Source organism: Habropoda laboriosa, unplaced genomic scaffold (genome assembly GCF_001263275.1).
Source record: "Habropoda laboriosa isolate 0110345459 unplaced genomic scaffold, ASM126327v1 scaffold90, whole genome shotgun sequence".
Classification (NCBI taxonomy): Eukaryota; Metazoa; Arthropoda; class Insecta; order Hymenoptera; family Apidae; genus Habropoda; species Habropoda laboriosa.
In genome coordinates, this window is record NW_017100218.1 from 854,514 (window position 1) to 875,319 (window position 20,806).

Consider the following 20,806-nt stretch of genomic DNA (forward strand, 5'->3'; position numbering starts at 1 on the left):
ATCTTTACATCATCGATGAGTCAGATTTTTTTTAGAGGAAGGATACAACCGGAATTCGTTCGGTTGCAACGAAGAGTGTCCTATATGTGCGCAACTCGTCGTACATCGGTTCACTCGCGTCTCCGCTGTATTCTAAGGACGTTCAGTGCCCCGTGAGAAAAGCATTGCCGTAACAGAAGGAATGCGTGGAATCCACTTAATAACGAGTTCTCCACCGTGCAACGCGCAGCTTTCGAAGAATCTATGTAAAGCACTTTCTTGCTGAATCTCGGGTCCTTCCGTTTATGCAGAAATACCATACTCTGAACGTAGAAATTTCAGTGGAAAATCTGTCCGTATGGTTATCCGAGGTTCAATGGAAACGTGCCACAGTAGGGAACGATTACGCGCAGCGGCCTTCGCCGATCTTACCGTACACTAAAATTTCTGCTTACGTATTTTCGTATACGTGTCACGTATCGATGACTCAATCGACTGTACTCGAACACCGGCGAGTATATGATTTGTAAAAGCACCACGAGCTCGTACAACTTCAACGGCGGTTTATCTTCGCGCCGAGCGGTTCGCCAGTCCTCCGAAGTTGAAGAAGTTTGTCGGGGATTTGTAGATGTCTACCTTCTTGGGAATTTCAGTGGAACGGTAAAACCGACGAATAAGTCCTTAGAATGAATTTTTAACTACACTAAGCGATCCGAGCTCCGATACTGTTCAAAGAATTTTGTAAAAGTGTCACGAGCTCGTAGAACTTCTACATTATTAGCTACTTCATTTATTTTTTAATTATACGAAATGATCCGAGCTCCATTACTGTTCAACGAATTTTGTAAAATTATAACTAGCTCGTAGAACTTCCACGTTGTTAGCTACTTAATTTCTTCTAAATTATACAAAATGATCCGAGCTCCATTACTGTCCAAAGAATTTTGTAAAAGTGCGAGGATTTGCCATAGTTCTCCGAAGATAACGAACTTTATCTCAGATTTAAAAACATGTAAGTACTTCCCCGGGAATTTCGTTAAAACGGTCAAATCGACGAATAATAACGTAAAATTCAACTATACGAAGTGACCCGAGCTCCGTTACAGTTCGAAGAATTTTAGGAACTTCTACATCGTTAAGTAGCTAATTCCGGCTAGAACCGTTCAGCCACGGAACGAATACAAGACCTGCTCGGTGAAACTTAAGAGAGATAAAGAGAAGATTCGAAAAAGAGGTTTCCACAATGTAAAGACACTTTTACCATCGTACGAACTTCACATGTCTCGAGTTAATTGCACGGAGAAGGATTGCAAGTGAAATAATGCGGAATATTTGCACGTATACGAGTTTCCTTGTCGGGTGTGCAGGTAAGAAAAAAATTCGAGTCTCACCTGGGCGTTACGCCACTGCGTGGGACGATGCACAGTGCAGTCGAGCGATGCACCAAGGTCGAGGCCACCTATGCTACTACCTGAGAGTGCATCTTGCTTCTTGTGTGCCTACCTGTGTGCAACCAACACAGGTAACGTGCTCACGTTAGCCGCACGCGAGAACCAGCGTTAAGTGCAAAGACCTCCCCTCGCGTGTTTCTCAAATGCTCGCTAATTTGACGAGCGCGACTTTGCACCGCCTCACCGTGCAATTTTCACGACGAACCATCGCTTTTATATCCATTAGTTCTCGCCTTCGACCTGGTAAAACAATTTTTACGCACACGATTAATTACATCGACTCGCGTTCTCTTATACCGTGTGTTTAACGTTAAACGAAATTACCAGATCAACGATTAATTAATTTGATTGTTGATTGATGAATTTCCAAGTTAAACATATACGTTCGTTTTTTCTTCCGTGAAGTATGTATCAGATCAGCAGAAATGTCGAAGCGAGAACGTGTTGCAATCTGGGCAGAAAGTGTTGATACTACTGGAATTTGATCCAAGATAGTGGGGGGAGGAACGTGAGGTTCGTCGGGCTTTTTTGACGTTGGATCGTTGTTTGTTAAACTGTCATTCAACCGACCTGTATGTACGTAGATTTTTCTGGTAAGAGAACGATAAGATAGGTTTTGTATTATTTTTAAGTATGGTATCGTCTTTCCGACGTTTTACCGCAGCGTCACGCATACCGAGTGCAATCACGGTTGACCACCCGATCCTTTCTTTCTTGTCGATTCACTTACGGTTTCCATCGAAGGATGATTAAAACCGGATCGAATGGAGACCAGTCAAGGTAACGTCCTTGCGATCTCGATGGTCTGATGGTGAATAAATTCGGTTTTGTTCGAGCTGATCGATCAACCTGCCAATAATTAATTCTACCTGATCCAATTCGAGCTTCAATTATCGCTATCGCAAGCATTTACTCGAGGTTCGCGTTCTTTCTACCATGAGAAACGATTATTTCTTTGATGTGTTTCCATCGAGCCAGCTGGTCTCCTTTTTATTTCCGACGAGACACCTCGCTGTAGAGAGGTAGCAAAAAAGAAAGAGAAGAAGTGCGATTACTGTAATGAAAAACATACACAGAGGAGAGGGGATTATTTTCTAGACAACTTTATTACATATCAGAATACAGCCTACAGTTTGTAAATTAGATGCTTATCGATATACTCTTAAATATAAGTAACATCCGGCAGGCTTAAATAAGAGACATTGCCATCTAAAATCCATTAAAAAATATGAAAAAACGATCGTAACCGGATAAAAAATAAATTTGAAAGTCATAATGCACATTGCTTTGCTTTTATTATCGATTACAAAAAGTCCTCAGCGTGTAACGTGTCCTGTAACGTGTGTGTCTCATGTATCCACGTAGTACGTGTGTTCGTGTGTGTCAACGTGTGTCGATGCAAAATTCCGGATTTATGGAAATACGGAATGATGCCAGGTATATGAATTTCCCTTTCGTACCTTCCTCACTTCTCGTCACTTCATTCTATTATATTTCTTCATCATCCATCTAAGATTCCCCATTTCTTTTCGTTTTTGCTTTTCAACGTGTCGTCTAGAATCACATCATATAACATGTACATCGTGTATGTTATTTAATGTCGAGGAAGAGCCCGTGGCAGTGAACAGAATGGGTATGTAAATATAACCTACGATCTAGAATAGAGTACGTGATTTGATACATTGCTTTTGCATGCATTGTTAATGATATTTCCTTTCGTGTAATTCTCTTATAACCATTACATTTCATCGTCGTCAACTTCCTCTTCGTTTCAACTTTTTTTCCCGTATTTGTTTATCTTCTTCCTCTCTTCAAACTAGCAAGCATACAACAAACTGATTCGTTTCTTTTTTTCCCCCCCTTCGTTTTCTTCTTCTTCTTCTCGCACGATTATGTTACTTTTCTTTCAATGATATGACGTGTCAATATGTAGTAAAGTTACACTCAGGGGCCCGCCAAAGCCAAAAACCATAATCATCTTATTCCATATAATTTAGCTATACAACGGTGTATATCAAAACTTATAAAATACCCAAAACCACTATGGCGACGCCCCTGACCCTGCATTTTATTCTTTTTTTCTTCTTCTTTTGCGCGCGCGCGTGATACACCGTCTTCTTTGATATGCGTTTAGAGCCAGACTTCTTATTGGTCATTGATTTGAAACGTTCGAAGGTTCGTGGATCGCGTAGTGATTTTTATGTATATGTGCGGTATCGATCGAATCGATTTCGTTTTCTTCGTCGTGACGTGTCCGTCGATATCGTTGAAACGCAAGACAGTGTTGTGAAACAGTGTCGCGATAATAGTCGTTATTTGAATGCCGGCGGTGGTGCCCTCTGTCCGTTCGTTTTTGACGAGTCCTCGCTGGTCATCACTGTCACCAGTTCACCGACTGCTTTCCCTAAGTCTCCTAAAATAGAAGTTTTTCAGTTGTATTCGTTGCACTGGTCAATGTACCGCTCTTTACTTCAGCTAGTATTATCTATTTTATACAACAGGGTATATATCACTTATCGTTGAATACATGTAGGCATTGTTATTTCACATATAGACGTTTGTGCGCATCAATCGACAACATGCACGCATACGTGAACGACGGTTACAGTATCTGGTGCGTGGATATTGTCAGTTAATAAAACAAGACTCGTAGAGACAAAAGCAACGAGCAGACATTAGAGATGACAGTATAGATAATATGCTTTGTATAGAGGGTGAGGTATCTAAAAATCTACTACTTTCGAAAACATAGAGATATCGTTGTTTCTTAGCAACCTTAAGGGAAAATACGGAGGCTTTTAACATTTCCAAAAGCAGAAATACTTAAGCGTACCCTTTTCAATATTTCACCCGGTACAGCCAAGCATCGAAAGAGATAACAAACTTCTTTACTTCAGCAAATCGTACACGACAGTATTAAAGGACAAACGATTCGACACGATTAGACGCGTTTCTCTTTTTTTTTTTTTTTTTAGAAAACAAGCGCGTACAGGAAGACCCAGCGGAAAAAGAAGCGTTGATAGTCTCACCTTACATCCATTCTGTGGCGTGAAAAACAGGAAAGCAATGTTATTGTTAAGCAGAAACGAGATCGTGCATAAAGAGAAAACGTTCGACACAGCAGTATTCTTTTTATTACGCTATATATATATAAAGAATGATAGTACGAATCGTGTAGTCGAAGAATGGAACGAACCTGCCATGTGCAAGAGATTGCCCACGTTGTGGGCAACGCTGTGAGAATGCGGTGGCGGTGGTGGCCTCTCTAAACTGCTCACTCTTCCCTCGTTCGAGCCTCCACCACCTACGCCCATATACCCATACCAATAAGCTTTATGCTAATCTCTTCGGCACTTTGTGAAACGCTCATTAATATGCAGTTAGTATCTAGCGCTAGAAATACCCTGCGCCCACTTATTTTGAATAACGAGTGTCACTCTCTATGACACACAGGCCAGCATTGAAAATCGTTTAAACCCCTTTTATAGGATGAGTATGAGAAAAGATTTCAATTTATGTTTGATGGTCGTTCGAATTATATGTATATAGAAAAAAAGAAAAAAAAAAAACCAGAGGAAACAGAGGCTGGAATTGTGATGAGTAATGTTTGTATAAATGATGATGGGAATTTGATTCACCGTTACTGTTCGCTTAAATCAACTATTACCACCAGTCAAATTCTAGTGCAAACTCGACGTTTCTTATTTTACATTCCGCTTAACATACCTGGAGAATCGTGATAGTGCCCGTTCATTTTAGCAGGCGAATCGGTCGCCAGCTGAGATGCAGTCACGCTTCGCGTCTGCAGCGTCCCTGTTTTCGATGGCGAGGAAGCGTTTGGCTGCAAGAAAATAGGAAAAATGACCACCACTCCTCGCTTACAAAGAAACTACGAAAAATATCAAGAAGCTCCTAACATCCTACAAACTCTATCTTAATTACCCTCCCCGTACATAGCAGCTTGTAGAATCGTTGCAAAAGTAACAAAACTCGAGCGCACCTCGTCCAAAAGTTGTCTGAGTCTCTGCAGCTGCGCCTCCAGCTGACGATTATGATCCTCCAGTATCTGCATACGCGCTTCTAATCTACCCTTGTGCTGTCTCAACAATTTCGCCTCGGCGATCATGTCGCAGTCAGGCTGTCTGTTGCCGTGGCCGTCTTCCGGCGTCGAACCAGGCGTCTGTTTCGAGCGCAATCGTTCGTACTCCGCTTGCAGCGTCGCGTTCTCCTCTTCCAGCTCGCGTATCATCGCCTCGAGCTCCTCCCTCTGTTCGGCGTCGATCGCAGCCATCACCTGCACCGGACTTCTCGGCACGTTCACGTTGTCCCCACCGTTCAAACTCTGACAATAATGGGCGATCAGCTGATGCTCGTCGTCGCTGTCCGGCGTCGAGTTGCTTCTTGTACGCGACAGCTCGACTTCCGCCAGCCGGGACGCGTACATCTCCAAACGGGAGTGCATGTCCTGGCTGAGGGAGCTGTGCTGCGGCGACGGCGCAGGGCTCTCCAACGCGTCCCCTTCCAAAACGGTCTGCACAGGCAGATAACCGACCCTTGGGTGCTTCTTGAAGTATCTCTTCGACTTGAATTTATTCCGTAGCGCTCTCGTGAAGTCGCGCACGTCTTCGCCAGATGTGGTCTGTGTGATAAACGGGCGTTACACTATGACGTTACGAACACTGGGAAGGCGGTATAATTCTACGTAGGTGAAGAAACGCTTACCGCTGTGCAATACTCCTGCATCGGATGCGTCAACTTGTGGTTCTTCGCCTTACGGCCAGAGAAGAAGCAGTTCTGGCACATGTCGAAGTTGAAGCATTTCAAGCAACGATACCTGGAGGTGATAGTAACATGGTTATTGAAGTTGTATCGAAGTTGCGAACGGAGAGTCAAAACAAAGATTCTCGAGATAGTTATCATTTTTATCGCAAATTTATCAGGAAAGCTGCGAGGATTTTTAAAGCTTGAATGCACACCTAAATCCAGTGATGGGATACTCCTTGCATATGTTACACTTCGCTTGATGCTTAGCGGTCTCCGCGGCGGAGAGTCTATGAAGCACAGGCAGCCAGACCATGCTCTGCGGCTCTTGTTGTAGCCAGCTCAAAAAGTGCACCGCCTCTATCTCATTTTTGTCCTTTCCAGCCTTCTCGAAGCAGCTGCGGACACTCGGCTCGATGTTCGACCCGCCGAAAGCCGCCACTTCTCCCAACTGCCTCGGCACTTGGATGCAGTCGTGCAACAATAAACCGAGCTTTCGTTGATCCACCAGCCTGTTTGGATCCGCGATCAGCCGGAATAGATCTGGAAACAACGGAACTTCCTTTAAAACGCAAGTTCTCGATTCGAAAGAACGTAAGGGCAGACAGAAATTCAATCTGTACGCTACTCACATCGATATTTCTCTTCCAAATGACCCTTGCACAACAGGACCAGACCAACCTTGAAGGAGAGCACGCGAATCTGACCGGTTCGTTGGCTGAAAAAAGGAAAGCAACGTGGGGCAACAGTCGGCGAGCGTTAAAACGTCAACGTGAAACACGTCATTCCATCGGACAGATGGCAAAGGAGCGGAGAAGCGTGATTTATTTAATTAACGAACGATCATTGATCTGCGGGCCTCACCTATCGTACACGTTGAGGAGCCAGTTGATGGCCAAATCGATGCACAACGGGACGGACACCTGCGTCGGATTGTCCCCCGTTATCACTTCGTACAGGGACGTCAGGACTGTCACCATGTCGGGAATGTCGATTAGTTTGTCGTTTTGCGCCCGTAGCCCGTGCGAATCGAACTGCTCTAATGCGGTGGAAAGACTCAACACGTCCACTGTAAGCGTAAAACACAGTCAGAAATGATGCACGTAAATGGAATAGAAATTCGACGATTGCACAGAGCTCAAGTATCGACAAAGTTCAACTATTCGGTAGAGGGGAAATCCTGTCGTTCTTCACATATATGACACTTTTACGCTCCAGCTTAGGATAATAAAAGTCAAAGGAAAGATTTCAAGATAAGCCTGGAAAACGACAGAAAGAGAATCTCCGAGTGATGAGCACCACTGGATACGCGAGACAAAACGGAACCGTGCAAAAGATCAAATCCATCAACAACAAAGAACGACGCAATGCGTCATCGCAGCCGGGACACACGTGATTAATCGAGAAAATTACGACGATTAATGAACACGCACGATAGACGCGGTCTAATCACCGTATAAGAGGACCGACCGTTCAACGAAATACAACTGGCACAGTCTGTCTATGCCAAAATACTCACGGCACAATCGTTTCTGAACGGTGCGCAGCTTCATCGCTGTTCTGTACGCGGAAAATCGTACTTCGTTCAGGTCCGCCAGAGAGGACATCAGCTCTATCATTTTCGGATGATCCCAATGGGTGGTCTCCGACTGATGGCTGCAAAACGTTTCGTCCAGGATTAAGACCTCGGCCGATCCAACGGATTAAGAGATTCGTGAAATTTCCGCGTAACGAGCCATGGATCCAGAGCAACGCGAGAACTTAGGAAAGTCGCGAGAGAAGAGAGGGAGAAGGAACTTTGTTTAATCTTTATTAAATCCGGCCGCGATTCTTGGCTCGAGCCACCACCACCGGCCAGGATTTTAAGAATTTATCCACCGGGCTCGACCGGGCTGGTCCTCCGCGATCATCCGGATACAGAGGCGAACCAAAATCGGCTTTAACTCTCGATTGGGGACTCGCAAGGTGGAGCAGTCCGGACGGAGCTCCTTCAACCGTTCTGTCGCTCATAACAAGTATAGAGAGTGTTTCACTTATAACGAACATAGACGTTCAATTTTAGAAAATTATTGAAAAATTTACCACGGACACTATTTTACATTTTTCTCTCTATCAAGATGAGACATTTCACGGCTAGAGTGCGAGTTCGTTCGGATCCGATGGTCCATCTAAATTGCAATTTCTATCGTTTCATCCATTTGCAAGCACGCCCCCGCCGACTAAATATCCCCGCGGCTCGATCATTCCCCATCGAACGATAGTGGCGAACTTCTTGTTCCCTTGAATCACAATTGTCTCATCAATTATTCGTTTGTTTGCCATCAAGATCTAGCCAGCTCGGTCGCGCGGCGCGTTGGAGAACACACCATCGTAAATTTAACGGGGGAGGAGGGAGGAGGAGGAGGACGCTCTTGGTTCCGTTAGTTAAGGAAGATCGATTACTTGATATAGTAAGGCACTTTGGCGGGTGTGAGGGCTCTCTCCCATGGTGGTTCCACGCTGCTCTCGAGGAAAGCCTGGCTACTCGGAGTGCTGCCATCCTTTCCAAATCCGCTTAGCAACTTGTAACGCTCGTCAACCGCCACTTGCAGCACCTTCCACCTGCGAAAACACGCGAAAAACTTAGCGTTTCCTTACGCGGACAGGAGCGGAGGAAAATAAGCGACCTCGCGGAAGATCCCGTGAGTAAACTCGAGTAGCTCGAAGGAAAGTGAATCGCGGAGAAAGAAGAAGAAGATCTCTCTTCGGTTTTCTTCGAGTTGCACAGCTGCGAAAAACTTTCCTGCCCCTTTCTGGATTCTTTCAGTAGAGAGGTTCTCCGCGAGACGAAAATGTTGCGTTATTTGGGTAACTGGAGCGATAAGTTCGTGTACCGATGTTGCATAACAGAGGATTGTGTCACATTATAACGAGAGAATGTAGAAATGGCGCGAGTGTGTCCGTTGAACATTTGTTTCGTTAGGCAAGCTAAACGGGGTGTACACGCCGGTTCTTCAAAGGCTTATGTTAAACGTGTGTACGCGTCGAGAGGATTTGAAAAGTTGCAGATGGTGTATTTGTTTTCTCTTTTTCGTTTTGTTCTTTCTCTTTAGAATTGTACACCTTGCGAGTATTAAGTAAATTCTCCTCATTATATTGCACGCGAAGCTGCAGGCCCGCGGTATATCGAGGTCGCCGTTGGAACCGTAGAACGTGCAAGAAGTTTCACGTTTTATGTCACGAATGCACCGTGCTGGAGTTAAGCGCACTGAACTGCGGAATACGAGGCAAACGGACTGCCGATATCTAATTTATTATCATGTTTAAGCAAGCGTTATCTCGATCGGTATTTAATTTTCGATGACGTTGCTCTAACATTTGTAACGTTAACTCTACAGAAACAACGCCTAAACGCCTCTAGATCCACTTTCTTCCATCGAGACAATAGCTCTGTTGCAAGTGCAAGCTTTCTTCTTGCGATAAGAACACGAAAAGCCTATTATTGTATCGTGAAAGAATTCAAGGGAAACAAATCCATTTCGATTTTCATATATTAGCGAATAATCATACGTTGCGCAAGACTTCTATAAAATCGCAACAACAAAAGATGTTCGTTGTTTCGGTTAAAAAAGTACGACAGAGAGAGAGAGAGAGATCCATTCGAGCGTTTCTCGCGAGATTCAAATTCCTCCGCGAATAATCGTACGTTACGCCGCGTATCGGAGTGGTAAATTTCTCGAAAGGCTTGATAACGTACCTGGTGTTGAGATCTTCGAGTTTCGCCCGCAAAGCATGAGAAACGATGACGCTGCTCGACGCGAACACGCTCGCCTGATCGTTCGCGTACTCGATGCTCCTCTGTATGGGCAGGAGTCTTTCGCCGAATTTCTCCAGTTGCTTCAGCAATTCCGCCGCCTCGCTCGTGTCGCTCGGATTCTGCCAGCCGCTCTGGATCGCCTCGGCGCCGGCCATCCGCGACGACAGATCCTCCAGCGTCTTTTGGAAGACACATATTTTCTGCAAGAAAAAAAAGAAAACACGCACATGTGAAGTTCCCTCGAAGCGTGCACGATAATACTCGACACGTAGATATTAGCGAAGAGGGGAAAAGGGAGACGGTAGGAGGCCACTTTCGCGAGCTTAAAACAGAAACTTCGTAACGCGCGTAATGCGCGCGATAATTTTGGATCCTTCCTTTTCTCTCGGTTTTCGTAAGTACGTCGAGAGAAGAGTTTCTCCTTAATCTGTGCGAAGCTTCGCGCAACGCGGGAAGCTGGAGGGATCAGTGTATCGAGGAAAAGAGGAAGAAAATGGGTAGACGAGTGTGTAGTTTTGTTTAAAAAGTCGAGGTACAATTGCGGATGCGCCCGAGGAAAAAAGAGGTCGTGGAAAGTTGCACGATAAAAACGTTCAACTTTTTATTCCGCGATATTTTTTCCCGTTGGTTTTTATTGGAGAATTGATGTTAATAGTTTCGACTGAGTGAACGTTCATTCGTAATTTTTTTATGTACGTTGTTGAATTATGCATGGATATCGGTTAGAAGTAGAAACTCAATTAGAACTGTTTTGAATAACAGGACTGCACTTGGGAGTGCAGGATTTATTTTTTTTTTGCTCGTTTGTTTGATAGAGGTTTTTTTCAGATAAAATAGTGGAATCGTTGATTGTAATTTTTCAAAAAATATTTAGTTTGTTTTCAGGCTAATTTTCATTTGATAGAATTCGATGTACATACGGTAGATATAAATTACAATTAAATCCCTGAAAGTTTCCACTGTTTTTCAAATATTCCTTCTTCTCCAAAGTGATCCTCTGAAAACTATCAAATTGTCAAATGTTCCTCATGACGAATCTCAGACTTTTTAATTCATAAATTATTGACATTCTTTTCTCTAAATCAATTTACTTTCTCGAGTACCCAAACGCACTACATTCAGCTCCAGTTGTTCCACCGTTAACCTGACACGACATTTCGCTCAATTACACCTCGTTATTTTACCATTCACCCGCTCTTACCGTTTACGCTTCGATTTTTCCCAAGGAAAACACGTATCTGGCGCATTTCAATTGTAACACAGCTCGCGAATTATGTCTTCCGGTTACACGTGTAACAAGATTCACAGTACACCCTCTGTTTAACCGAAAAAAAAATCGACGGGCACAAAGGATATTGGCCCGCGAATCTCCCGGTCGACGCGTCGCAATAAAAGCTCGCGCGCCGCGGCGGCGACGACGCTGGTCGTGATAACACGCGCCCCTTTTTCCGCTCCGATAAATTACATTCGAGCCGGTTGGAAGAAACGCCGGGGGCCGGGGCAGACTGCCTCTCGCGAACAACCCACGGGACAAAAGAGCCGCAACAATAACCCTTAAACAACACCTAACATCCCTTTCAGACCGTCCCTGACGACGCGAAAGCATCCAGTCGCGCTTTCCATTCATTCGATTACCCCCCCATTCAAGCGTCGCAACGCCCCTCCATCGACTGTTCCCCCCTTTTACCACTACTTAAGTCACTCTGCCTCTTCGCGGTCGAAAGCATCCCGGCGCGGAAAACGCTCGTTGCAACGTTTGCCACGAGAAGGCAACCCTTGCTAAGGAGAAAACGATTGTCCCTTGTACCGATGCATTTTCACCCTTTCTTTTGCTTTGATTGTCGCCTCGAGAAACGGAATAAAAGGTTCAGCTTTCTGATGGCGCACGGTAGAAGGGCTGATTTTATGGTAATTTTAGTAGCTCGCTCTTCGAGATGGAAATTCGAGATTTACAGTGGAATACGGTTTGGGATTAGATTTCGTTCGAAGCTGTGGATAAGGGAGCTTTTGTTGTAGTATATGTATTAGTGAAAGTATTTTTTAGGTTTGGTATCGAGGGTACAGATACTATCGTTGTGAAAAGTATGTAATTTATATTTGATATAATTAAACTATGGAAATTCTAAGACAATTCTAAGGATGAAAATTTTTGAAATTTTCTTCGCTCAAAAAGAGAAACTTTACACGATAATAATTTTCATGTAGGAAATGTATAGATCCTTGGTCCACGATTGTTTCGCAGAAACTCATAAGGCGAGTTCGATACGCGATAGGGTGAAAGTTAGCCAAATGTTCTCCACTAGTCGATAAGCCCTACATTCCAACAACCCCGTTAAACGGGAACTCCGAACGTACGAAACACTAGGAGTTCCAGACACGAAAGTCCAGCGAACCCAACCGAAAATCCGCGTTTTAGGGTTAAGAAGGTGCTCCAACTGGGGTCTTAAAAAATTCGAAAATAATGCATCGAGCGAGGAACACACGAGGGGAAGAAAGGGGCGCGAGAAGAACAGGGGACAGAGTGAACAGAGCGGAGAACAGAGGAAAAGGGGGAACAATAGGCAGAACGAATAGCGGAAGCGAGAGCAAAGCGACGTGGAGAACAGAGAGGCGGAAGGAAAGGCGGGAAAAACTAGAGGAGAGAGAGCGAGAGAGAAAAAGGGGAGAAAAGGGCCGGTGTGGAAAGAGCAACGAGAAAACGAAAGGAGACCGAAAGAACGAGAGAGAGAGAGAGAGTCTCAGCGAACAGTGGAGAAGGGTTGGTAGAAGTCTGCATTTGCATTCCAAATAAACGTCGACGACGGACGCTAAATCGCTCTAATTAGTCGTCCCGCTATGAAAGTACTTTAAGCGCCGCTTGTTCGGCATCCAGCTCGCGCGTTCTTAAAGCGGAAAAGCGAAGAAAAATCCGCGGAAGGAAAGTCGATCCGCCGGAAGTCGGCTCGTGTCGTCGACCACGCGAAAAGTCGCGCTGTACGGGAGCGTAAACGATATATCGTTATCTCTTTGAGGACGATGGACTCATGTGTGAAGCTCACGAAACACTCTGAACCAATAAACTCGCATATTCTTAAGCAGTAAAAATAATCGACGCGATTATGGATCTCCCCCTCCCTCCTAGTGAATAAAAAAATAATACCCTCCTTTGTACGTCTTTTAATTTCTCGAGAACAGACAAACGCCTTCTTCTCAATATTGATATTTATTACAATATAAATCCAACGTAAGAAAAACATCCCCCAACTAAATCGAGCGTAACGAGGCAAGGTATTTTTCCACGTGAAAAGAACGATCCACAAAGAGATCTTCCTTTGTCCCCGTGGTCCTGTTTGCGAGATTGTTAAGTGGCCCCGCTAATTAGGTTCATTGGCACCTGCGGTCGGAACGTGTCGGCGAGGAGGAACATGTTCGAGCAGCCTCGTAACTGTACCGAACGAACCAAGATAAACGATCGTAGTGTCCAGTCTGTCAGGAAAATTCGTAGATAAATCTCCGTTGGTGACTGGAATTTCGTAGGAGCATACCTACACACCATCGATATTCACCTAGGAGAGAATAAAAAAAAAAAAAGAAAAGGAAGAAGACGTTGCAATTGGGTAGCCGATTTTATTCGCGAAAGACATCGACGACGAAGATTTAATCCCGATAATAAATCCCCGCGGAAAGAACGTACCAGCGTCGAAAGTGACGCGTCCAAGATGAATGTACCGTTGAAAATAAGATTACACAGCCATCAATATGTCCCGGTTTCCTGAAGCTACGGGGCGCAGAAATCGTTCCGCTGGCGAACAGGCTGGATGAAAGCAGAGGGAACGAGGAACGAGAAGGGGGGAAAGGGTTGGATGGGTGTAGGAGGCGGAGGACGAAACAATTTTTCCTCCGCTTGGCCGTCTGCAATGTCATTTATTATGTAGCCAACCGGGCAATTAAAGTTAACTCGGCCGTGCTTTAGCTCTTCCTTTTCTCTCTCTCTCTCCCCCTTTCTCCTCCGTCGTTTTCCTCAGCCCCTCGGTACCGTCGTCTGCTCGTTCCCGTGTCGCGTCCTGGCGAACTTCTTCGCGGAATTTACCAAGCTAATTGTCTGGCGCCGTCCGATACCCCATTCGCCGTACCGAGCGCCGTTCGATAATTAGCGTCGCGTAATTCCCTCCGGGCAGATACCACGGAAACGAATTACGGGGTCGCGTTTAGCGCGCGAAATTTTCTCCGATATACACCGTCAGAATCTTAATAGTTTGGAGTTCAGTCGAACGCTGTGCGAATTCACGCGAAAGAATCGATTTGTTTTTATAAGCTAATCTTGCAGTTTTCTCGTTCTACGATATCTACCGGGTGGCCCGTACGTCGCTTTGGCAACTGAGTTTGAAAATTTTCGAAATCTCAGTCGGAAATTTTAGAAGCCTTCCGTGGAATATTGGATCAACTCTATTGCCGGTATTCCTATTTTTAATTGTCCAGTTTCTACTATATCGTGTAAATTCCGCAATTGTCCAATTAGCAGCCTAAACGATCCAAGTTCGAAACAGTCGTCGAGCAGAGAGGCTAGAAGAAGACGTCCAGTATGACGAAATAAGAAAAGTCACCGGTAAGATCTCCATTGAAATTGCTAATCACGTCGTCGCGGTGTATCAGAGCGAGGCTAGATATAGTTATCAGAATAATGGTCGGGTATCGGTGGGAACACGTGGTAAAAAGAAGAGAAAAACGCAGGGTTGGATCGGGAGAGGGACAGCAGAGAGGAACGAAAGAAGGGGGAGCGAGGAAGCCACCGAATTCCCTCATAAATATTCAGTTTTCCCGTGGTCGTTTCTCTTATTTATTACGTTGCAGAGGAGCAGGACAAAGAGAAGGCCTGGCTGAGGTGACTAAGCGGCAATATTGTGGCGCCTCGCCGTTGGCAGCACGCCATGTGCATCTATTATAAATCTGGCCTCGTAGCCTCGCCGAAGTACCCTAGACCTTCACCTTAGCGTCTTCGCCGTGATTCTGACCCGCGTTCCATCGATTGCCCGGATAAAACAACGTTCACCGACGCCTTCAATCGTTTATTTCTCACGTGTTACCGGTCGCGTGAGCCTGACACAGACGATCCACGGTCCTCCGAGCGGCAGGTATGCGACGAGAGAGTCGTGTGACTGGATCGAAACGAAGAATGATCGAAAGTGAAATCGAACAATCGTTTTCTGACACTCTTTTGGTAGGTTTGATTTCCGTCAGGGGTGGTTTCCTCTTAACCCTTCAAGGCTCGATGTAAGAAGATATTGTTTATAAATATCTATGCAATTAAGAATTAAAGGTGGTTTCGTTCTAAACCTAGGGAGATACTAGTGAAACTGATATGAAACAGTGGTTCCACTGGGATGCAAAAGGTTGATTAAAGAAACTTAGAAACATAGAAAACAGAAATTTCATATATTCTTAAAGAGTGAAGTAACCTACCAACCCTTCGGTATTTAAAAACTTTTAAAAAATTTCATTATTGAATCGAAGTGAAAGTGCGCAAAAATTACGGATACGTGGAAATTTTCACAAAGCCACCAGGCGCCAGCAGCAGTGAAAGGGTTAACGAAAGAAAAGCGCTGCTCGCGGAATTAGAATTTGCCGAAAGTATTACTCACGACGCGTTCCGAAAATCGAAGGGAATTAACGAAGGGAATATTTCAGTCGCATATAATATAGCGTCGCGGGTCACAAGATAAATTCATTACACCTGCTGCCGCATAGATAAATTCGCCCGGTATAATTAGTCGAGGATTCGCGAGCGCACGCAACAAATGAATAATTTGCCCGTGTAATCGTTCGACGATTTATCGGGATTATTTGCATGCGTTATCGAAGCGAATCCGAATGGGCTATTTTTCTTCTTTCCTCCTCTTTACTTTGTTTATTCCTTTTTCTTTTTTTTAATACAAAATCGAACGACGTCCATTGACAAGGTTCATTCATCATTCTCACGGTTAACAAATACATACCTCGAAGTCGACCGGTTCGCGGAAGTTGAATGAACAAAGTCTGCGAAAGAGAGAGCGAGCTCGTCACGGGCGTGACCGGCTGGAACGTACCGTACACGCGTGCGAGGAATCTTAAAATCCAACCCGAGCAGGAGAGGGTTAGCCTCGACCGTTCGTCTTGAGGATCTCAAGCGAAGAGAGTCAGCGTCTGTGAAAACGGCGGAGTCGATAAAAATAGCCGGCCGTGCCGTGAAAATACTTCGATTCGCGGAACTCCTCGTGGCTAAAGTCAGTGCTTTCTGTCAGGTTTCGCTAATGTTGCTCTACGTTACGTAGAAATCGTAGAATTTCTAATTTCTATCGGAATACAGAGACCGAGGTACGTCACTGGAGAGAACGCGACTTAAGAAGATCGTGCGTGTAGTGCAAAAGAACGTCTACTTCTCTGAAATTCAGACTCGAACGATATTGGAACAATTTTCGTATACCTGAGAATTTTCTCTGATGAGAAACACTCTTTTTACCAAAAAAAATTGGTAAAAAGTTTCGAATGAGATTAAGTCTGGTGTGATTTTCGAGAGAAACAAGGACATTCCCAAAGAAGAAATTTCTGAAATCATTGCGACAGATAACACAACAAAATTTTCACTCCCTCGCAACTTTCGACAGAAGAGGGAAAAGGTTTGAACGGTTTTTGCTGGAGCCCACCAACCCCCTGTTGTACATTCCTGTTCGTTCTGCCGCGAAATTCCATTGTGCAGGCAGATGCTCTTAAAACGACGAGATCCGTTTAGAATATGTTTCCCCTTGAATGGGAGCTTGAGACGGGATCGAAGCATCGCCACTCCACAGTTCGCTCCCCCTCTGGGCTTATACTCGATATTTCTTCGCGAACGAGAAACGCATTTCCGTCTCGGGACAAGGAGGCGCCGCCACGCGGATCCGGAAACTTGGGAGATGCAGGTGCACTCGTTTGCATCCATATCTCGTCTGATTTAATGTACTCTTTTCCTCTAACTTTCTTTAATATATCGAACATGCTGATTTTGTAAGGAGGATCTGTATCTTGAAATGGGGTTTTTCTTTTTCAAGAGTGAACGGAAACGCGAGTTTACTCGAATCAAGGGAATGTTTCTCACTCGCTTTATTAGGCGATTTGTTCTAGAATTTATATCGGGGTGTGGTTTCGTGAAACTGCAGGTCCCTGTGTACATTACGTAATACCAATCAATGTGTTTGTTTAACGTAGGCTGTTAATTGAGCTTTTGTCAGGAGTATATTTACCGTGAAATAGATTCGAATAATTTCGATAGAGGTTGATGCGTTTATTGATGGTAATTCGAATGAAAAGAACGGCAAGCAACGCGTGTGTTCGAGAGGGATTTGATTGAATACGAAGATTGAATTCGTGTTCAATTTATAGATGGATACACCTCGGAGAGCACCAGCACACCGAGTTGAAAGCATCGAACGTGTATACGGCTAAAGGAGATGGTTATTAGAATTTCATAAAGAAATATGGATAGCGAGGAAGCGTCGCGACGCTTCAAGGAGGGCTTCGATTCTATTTTAATACGTGTGTTACTTATCTTCAAAGAGGGCTAATATCAACGCGGAATAATAATTCATATTCTTAAATAAATTTCCAATTTACTTGTATCTTTTTTTTTTTTGCCCCTCCCCAGAAATGACAATTTCATTCGTTCCGTTACCTTTTTCTTACTTTCTCCAGACATTCATTTTTATAAACATCATTCTATTCCCTTTAGTGCAATAAAATGAAATACCTATGCATTCATCCTGCCCTCCGTTCATTTTTATTTATCGCCCTGCGGGTAATCGAAAATCGTGATATTTCGTTCGAGCCAGACGCGAGAACCCGCCTAGCCGCAGGAATCGATAAAAGTATCGGAAAGATGTATCTTTAATTGGATTTACTGTTCGACGCGCGGTAACCGTGGAACAAGATTCTCCAGGGAAAGTAAATCGATTAGTGAATACAAAATTAGCATCTGCAAATAACAGCGATGCTCAAATCTCCTAGCCGCCATTTCGATTCCACTTCAATCTTCAAGAATATCCGCACAGCCTTGAGATACCAAAAAAAAAAATCAATTTATTCAAGTCGATGGAATCGATGGAATTTCAGTAGCTTCAGCAGAGAGAGACTGATCAAACAGAGATTTCCAGAGGAGTTTAACCCGAATGTAATTAACGACGAAAGCGCAATTATATGAAATTAATCGCGAGGCGAGCGCGATCGAGGCGAAAGTCAGGCTTAAAGACACGAGGGATGCTGAAGAGACGCGATACCTCGATGATAAACACGATTCCTCGGTGTAATCACGGTCCAAGGGGGATACCTGGCGCAATATCAGCGTTACGAGGATCGTTTTCTCCTTTAACGTCCAACGCTGACGCCAGTCCGACGAGGCCAAGCTGACGATCTTAATATCGCCCCGTTGGATGCAATAAATGCGTATTAACATTTATTACAGCCGACTGATACATTCTTGCTGCGGTACGAAATTATACGCCGTACTTTTACCTCCGTCGTAATGCTCCGTCATTACGTTTTATTAATGAAACCGTGTTACTGTGTAATTCGATGTTACGCGTGCGACATTCACGCGCGGTCTTCTCGGCTCGCTCTTTCCCCCGGACGTTTTGTCGCCCGTCGACGACGCTCAGTCGTATAAAATGGTCGTTAAGAAAGCAAAGACCGTGCGAGGTTTTTTCGGCTGCGTAAATTAACGTGAAATATTACGGTCGAGACTTTCACTGTCATTGCCCTGAAAGGCTGGCGGCGCTCAGACGCCGCTGGTGAAAACGTATAAATATCCGTTGAATTAAGACGAACCGCGGACCACGAGAGTTTAAAACACTCTCCATATTTTAAAATGGATATATTAATAAACGAGGGAAAAGGAGATTCTCGAATGTATTTAATTATAGTGTTCAGACACCTCTGCGACAGTCTTGTGCAATATCGCTGGACAAGATGATTACCATTTTTCGTTCGCGATAAAAGTCGCTCGAAATATAGTTAAACGTATCCTCGCAAAATTATATTCGAAAAACGAAAAAATCGCGAAAAATTTTGGGCTTCGTTTCACCCCCTAAAAGATGGTTCCTACTTTATCAACTTTTCCATATTTCCCAACCTCAAACATCCACCTCAATTATAAAAAACGAAACTAATCAACTTCCTCAAACCTCCACAGCATACGAAACCCGAAATGTCACCTTTCACCCCTGCGACAAACTTATGCAGAGCGTGTCTCGATTGCCAGAAAAAAAAGAAATGAACTTTCCATGCACGTTTGAGGCGTGAAGCGTTTTCCGAAAGGGAGGTCTCTCCGTCGGCGAATTGTCCCCCGGAGGCACGGTTCCCTCGTGCTGTATCATGTTCCCCTATCTCGATCCGGTCATCTATCCCTTATCTCGAATCAGTCATCTAGACTTAGTCGCGGCGGCCACGAGGCGGCAGAGAGAACGCTACACGGGAATCGGATTAACAGTCGGCGAGACGGTAAGAGCAATTTCCGTGATTGTATCTCTCGAACACGAGAGAGAGAGAGGGCACGGGATACTGATACGTCCCGCGTAGTGGCTTGTTTCCCAACGACGCCGTGTGCCGTGGTGTTAATTACGCCCGATTGTCTGTTAAACTGACTCGTCCGCGTCCGATTAAGTGCGCCGAACTTAACGTTCCGCGGCTTTCGGTTAATTAATTTATCGCGCGCTTACCCCCCTCTCGACATCCACTTCCTTCGACTATTATTTCGGGCTACCGTGGTAGACGAAGGGATTCACTCGAGGGATAATTGATAATTGACGAGAACAATTTATACGGTGTGTTTTGTCCGAGCTTTTCCTCGAGGTACAGTTCGGTGGAAGCGATATAGCGAGCATTGCAACGTGTGTATACGTATGAACAAGTGTTTTCTACGATCTGCTGCTATTAACAATCACTCGAAGATGCAGCCATTGTTTCAGCTTGTCAGATATACCAAATGGCACATCTGTACGCACGCTTAGAACCCATCACTATGGGGTAACTCAAGAGTAGAGCCTTGACAACCCCTTTCATTGTTCCGCCATCTGTCCTTCTGTCTCCAGCATGTGCTGGCAAACCTAATCCAGGTCTAACTAGTTCTATTCTGTATCTAGACCCTCCTCTATATAAAACCTCCGTTCAACCCATTTCATTCCTTGTAAATATAGTCATTTTCACTCTGTGCTCTAATTTTCACTATTCCACCCCTTCTGTCAAGAATGTCTGAAATCCGCGAACCAACATGCCATTGGAAACTCACAAAAGCATTAAACAGCAGAGTCGACATTTTATATTTTTCCATTAGGTCTAAATCAGCCAAAGTCTACTATGCACAGATGAGAAGTTGGCTAGCGCAAGAAATGCAGGTTTGATTGAGTTACATCCCCATAGGCCCATCTTCTCCAACACAATCGTATAAATGGGTCACACGTATTCTCATTATTCGACGAATGGGATCGCATAAAATAGCTCGGCAGAAGGGTGAGACGTTTTCCCGTCTCTCTAAGGATTCACGTCCTCGTCTTCTCAGGATTCAATCGATCCGCTTGTCTATATTCTCGAACACGTAAACTCTCATGCCTAAATCGATTCTACCACCCCGCTGTCTTTCTTCCATCAACTATACACTCGCGACACGCACGCGAACAAAGTGCGATCGGATGTCGAGTGGCTGGGTTGGGTAGCGTTTCGCCGAAATTACCTAATTGCACTCTCTGTTTCGCGTTATAATACCCCCGGGGGTGGAACGCGTCTCCGATCTTAGGCTCGGCGTCTCCGTTCGCAGATTTACCCTGCGGGAATCGGATTA

The 20,806-nt window shown here is 44.6% G+C and overlaps 2 protein-coding genes across 2 annotated transcripts in view; both read right to left on the reverse strand.

Moving 5' to 3' along the window:
• LOC108570868 overlaps nucleotides 1–142 on the reverse strand; it is a gene marked incomplete at its 5' end in the record, with an annotated part of 1,572 nt that extends 1,430 nt beyond the window's left edge. The window contains 1 exon segment of the mRNA XM_017932798.1: nucleotides 95–142. Within this exon segment, the coding sequence (XP_017788287.1) occupies nucleotides 95–142 (48 nt within the window).
• A 2,661-nt stretch (nucleotides 143–2,803) lies between these two features.
• The window catches only part of LOC108570937 (dystrophin), a 517,829-nt gene continuing 499,826 nt past the window's right edge, over nucleotides 2,804–20,806 (reverse strand). Inside the window, exons 40-50 of the mRNA XM_017932876.1 lie at nucleotides 9,928–10,187; nucleotides 8,634–8,792; nucleotides 7,711–7,847; nucleotides 7,056–7,260; nucleotides 6,824–6,909; nucleotides 6,407–6,734; nucleotides 6,153–6,264; nucleotides 5,389–6,069; nucleotides 5,157–5,271; nucleotides 4,627–4,734; nucleotides 2,804–3,843 (exon numbers count right to left, since the gene is read on the reverse strand). Of these exons, the coding sequence (XP_017788365.1) occupies nucleotides 3,743–3,843; nucleotides 4,627–4,734; nucleotides 5,157–5,271; nucleotides 5,389–6,069; nucleotides 6,153–6,264; nucleotides 6,407–6,734; nucleotides 6,824–6,909; nucleotides 7,056–7,260; nucleotides 7,711–7,847; nucleotides 8,634–8,792; nucleotides 9,928–10,187 (2,292 nt within the window). The 3' untranslated portion in view covers nucleotides 2,804–3,742. The remainder of the gene's footprint in view (nucleotides 3,844–4,626; nucleotides 4,735–5,156; nucleotides 5,272–5,388; nucleotides 6,070–6,152; nucleotides 6,265–6,406; nucleotides 6,735–6,823; nucleotides 6,910–7,055; nucleotides 7,261–7,710; nucleotides 7,848–8,633; nucleotides 8,793–9,927; nucleotides 10,188–20,806) is intronic.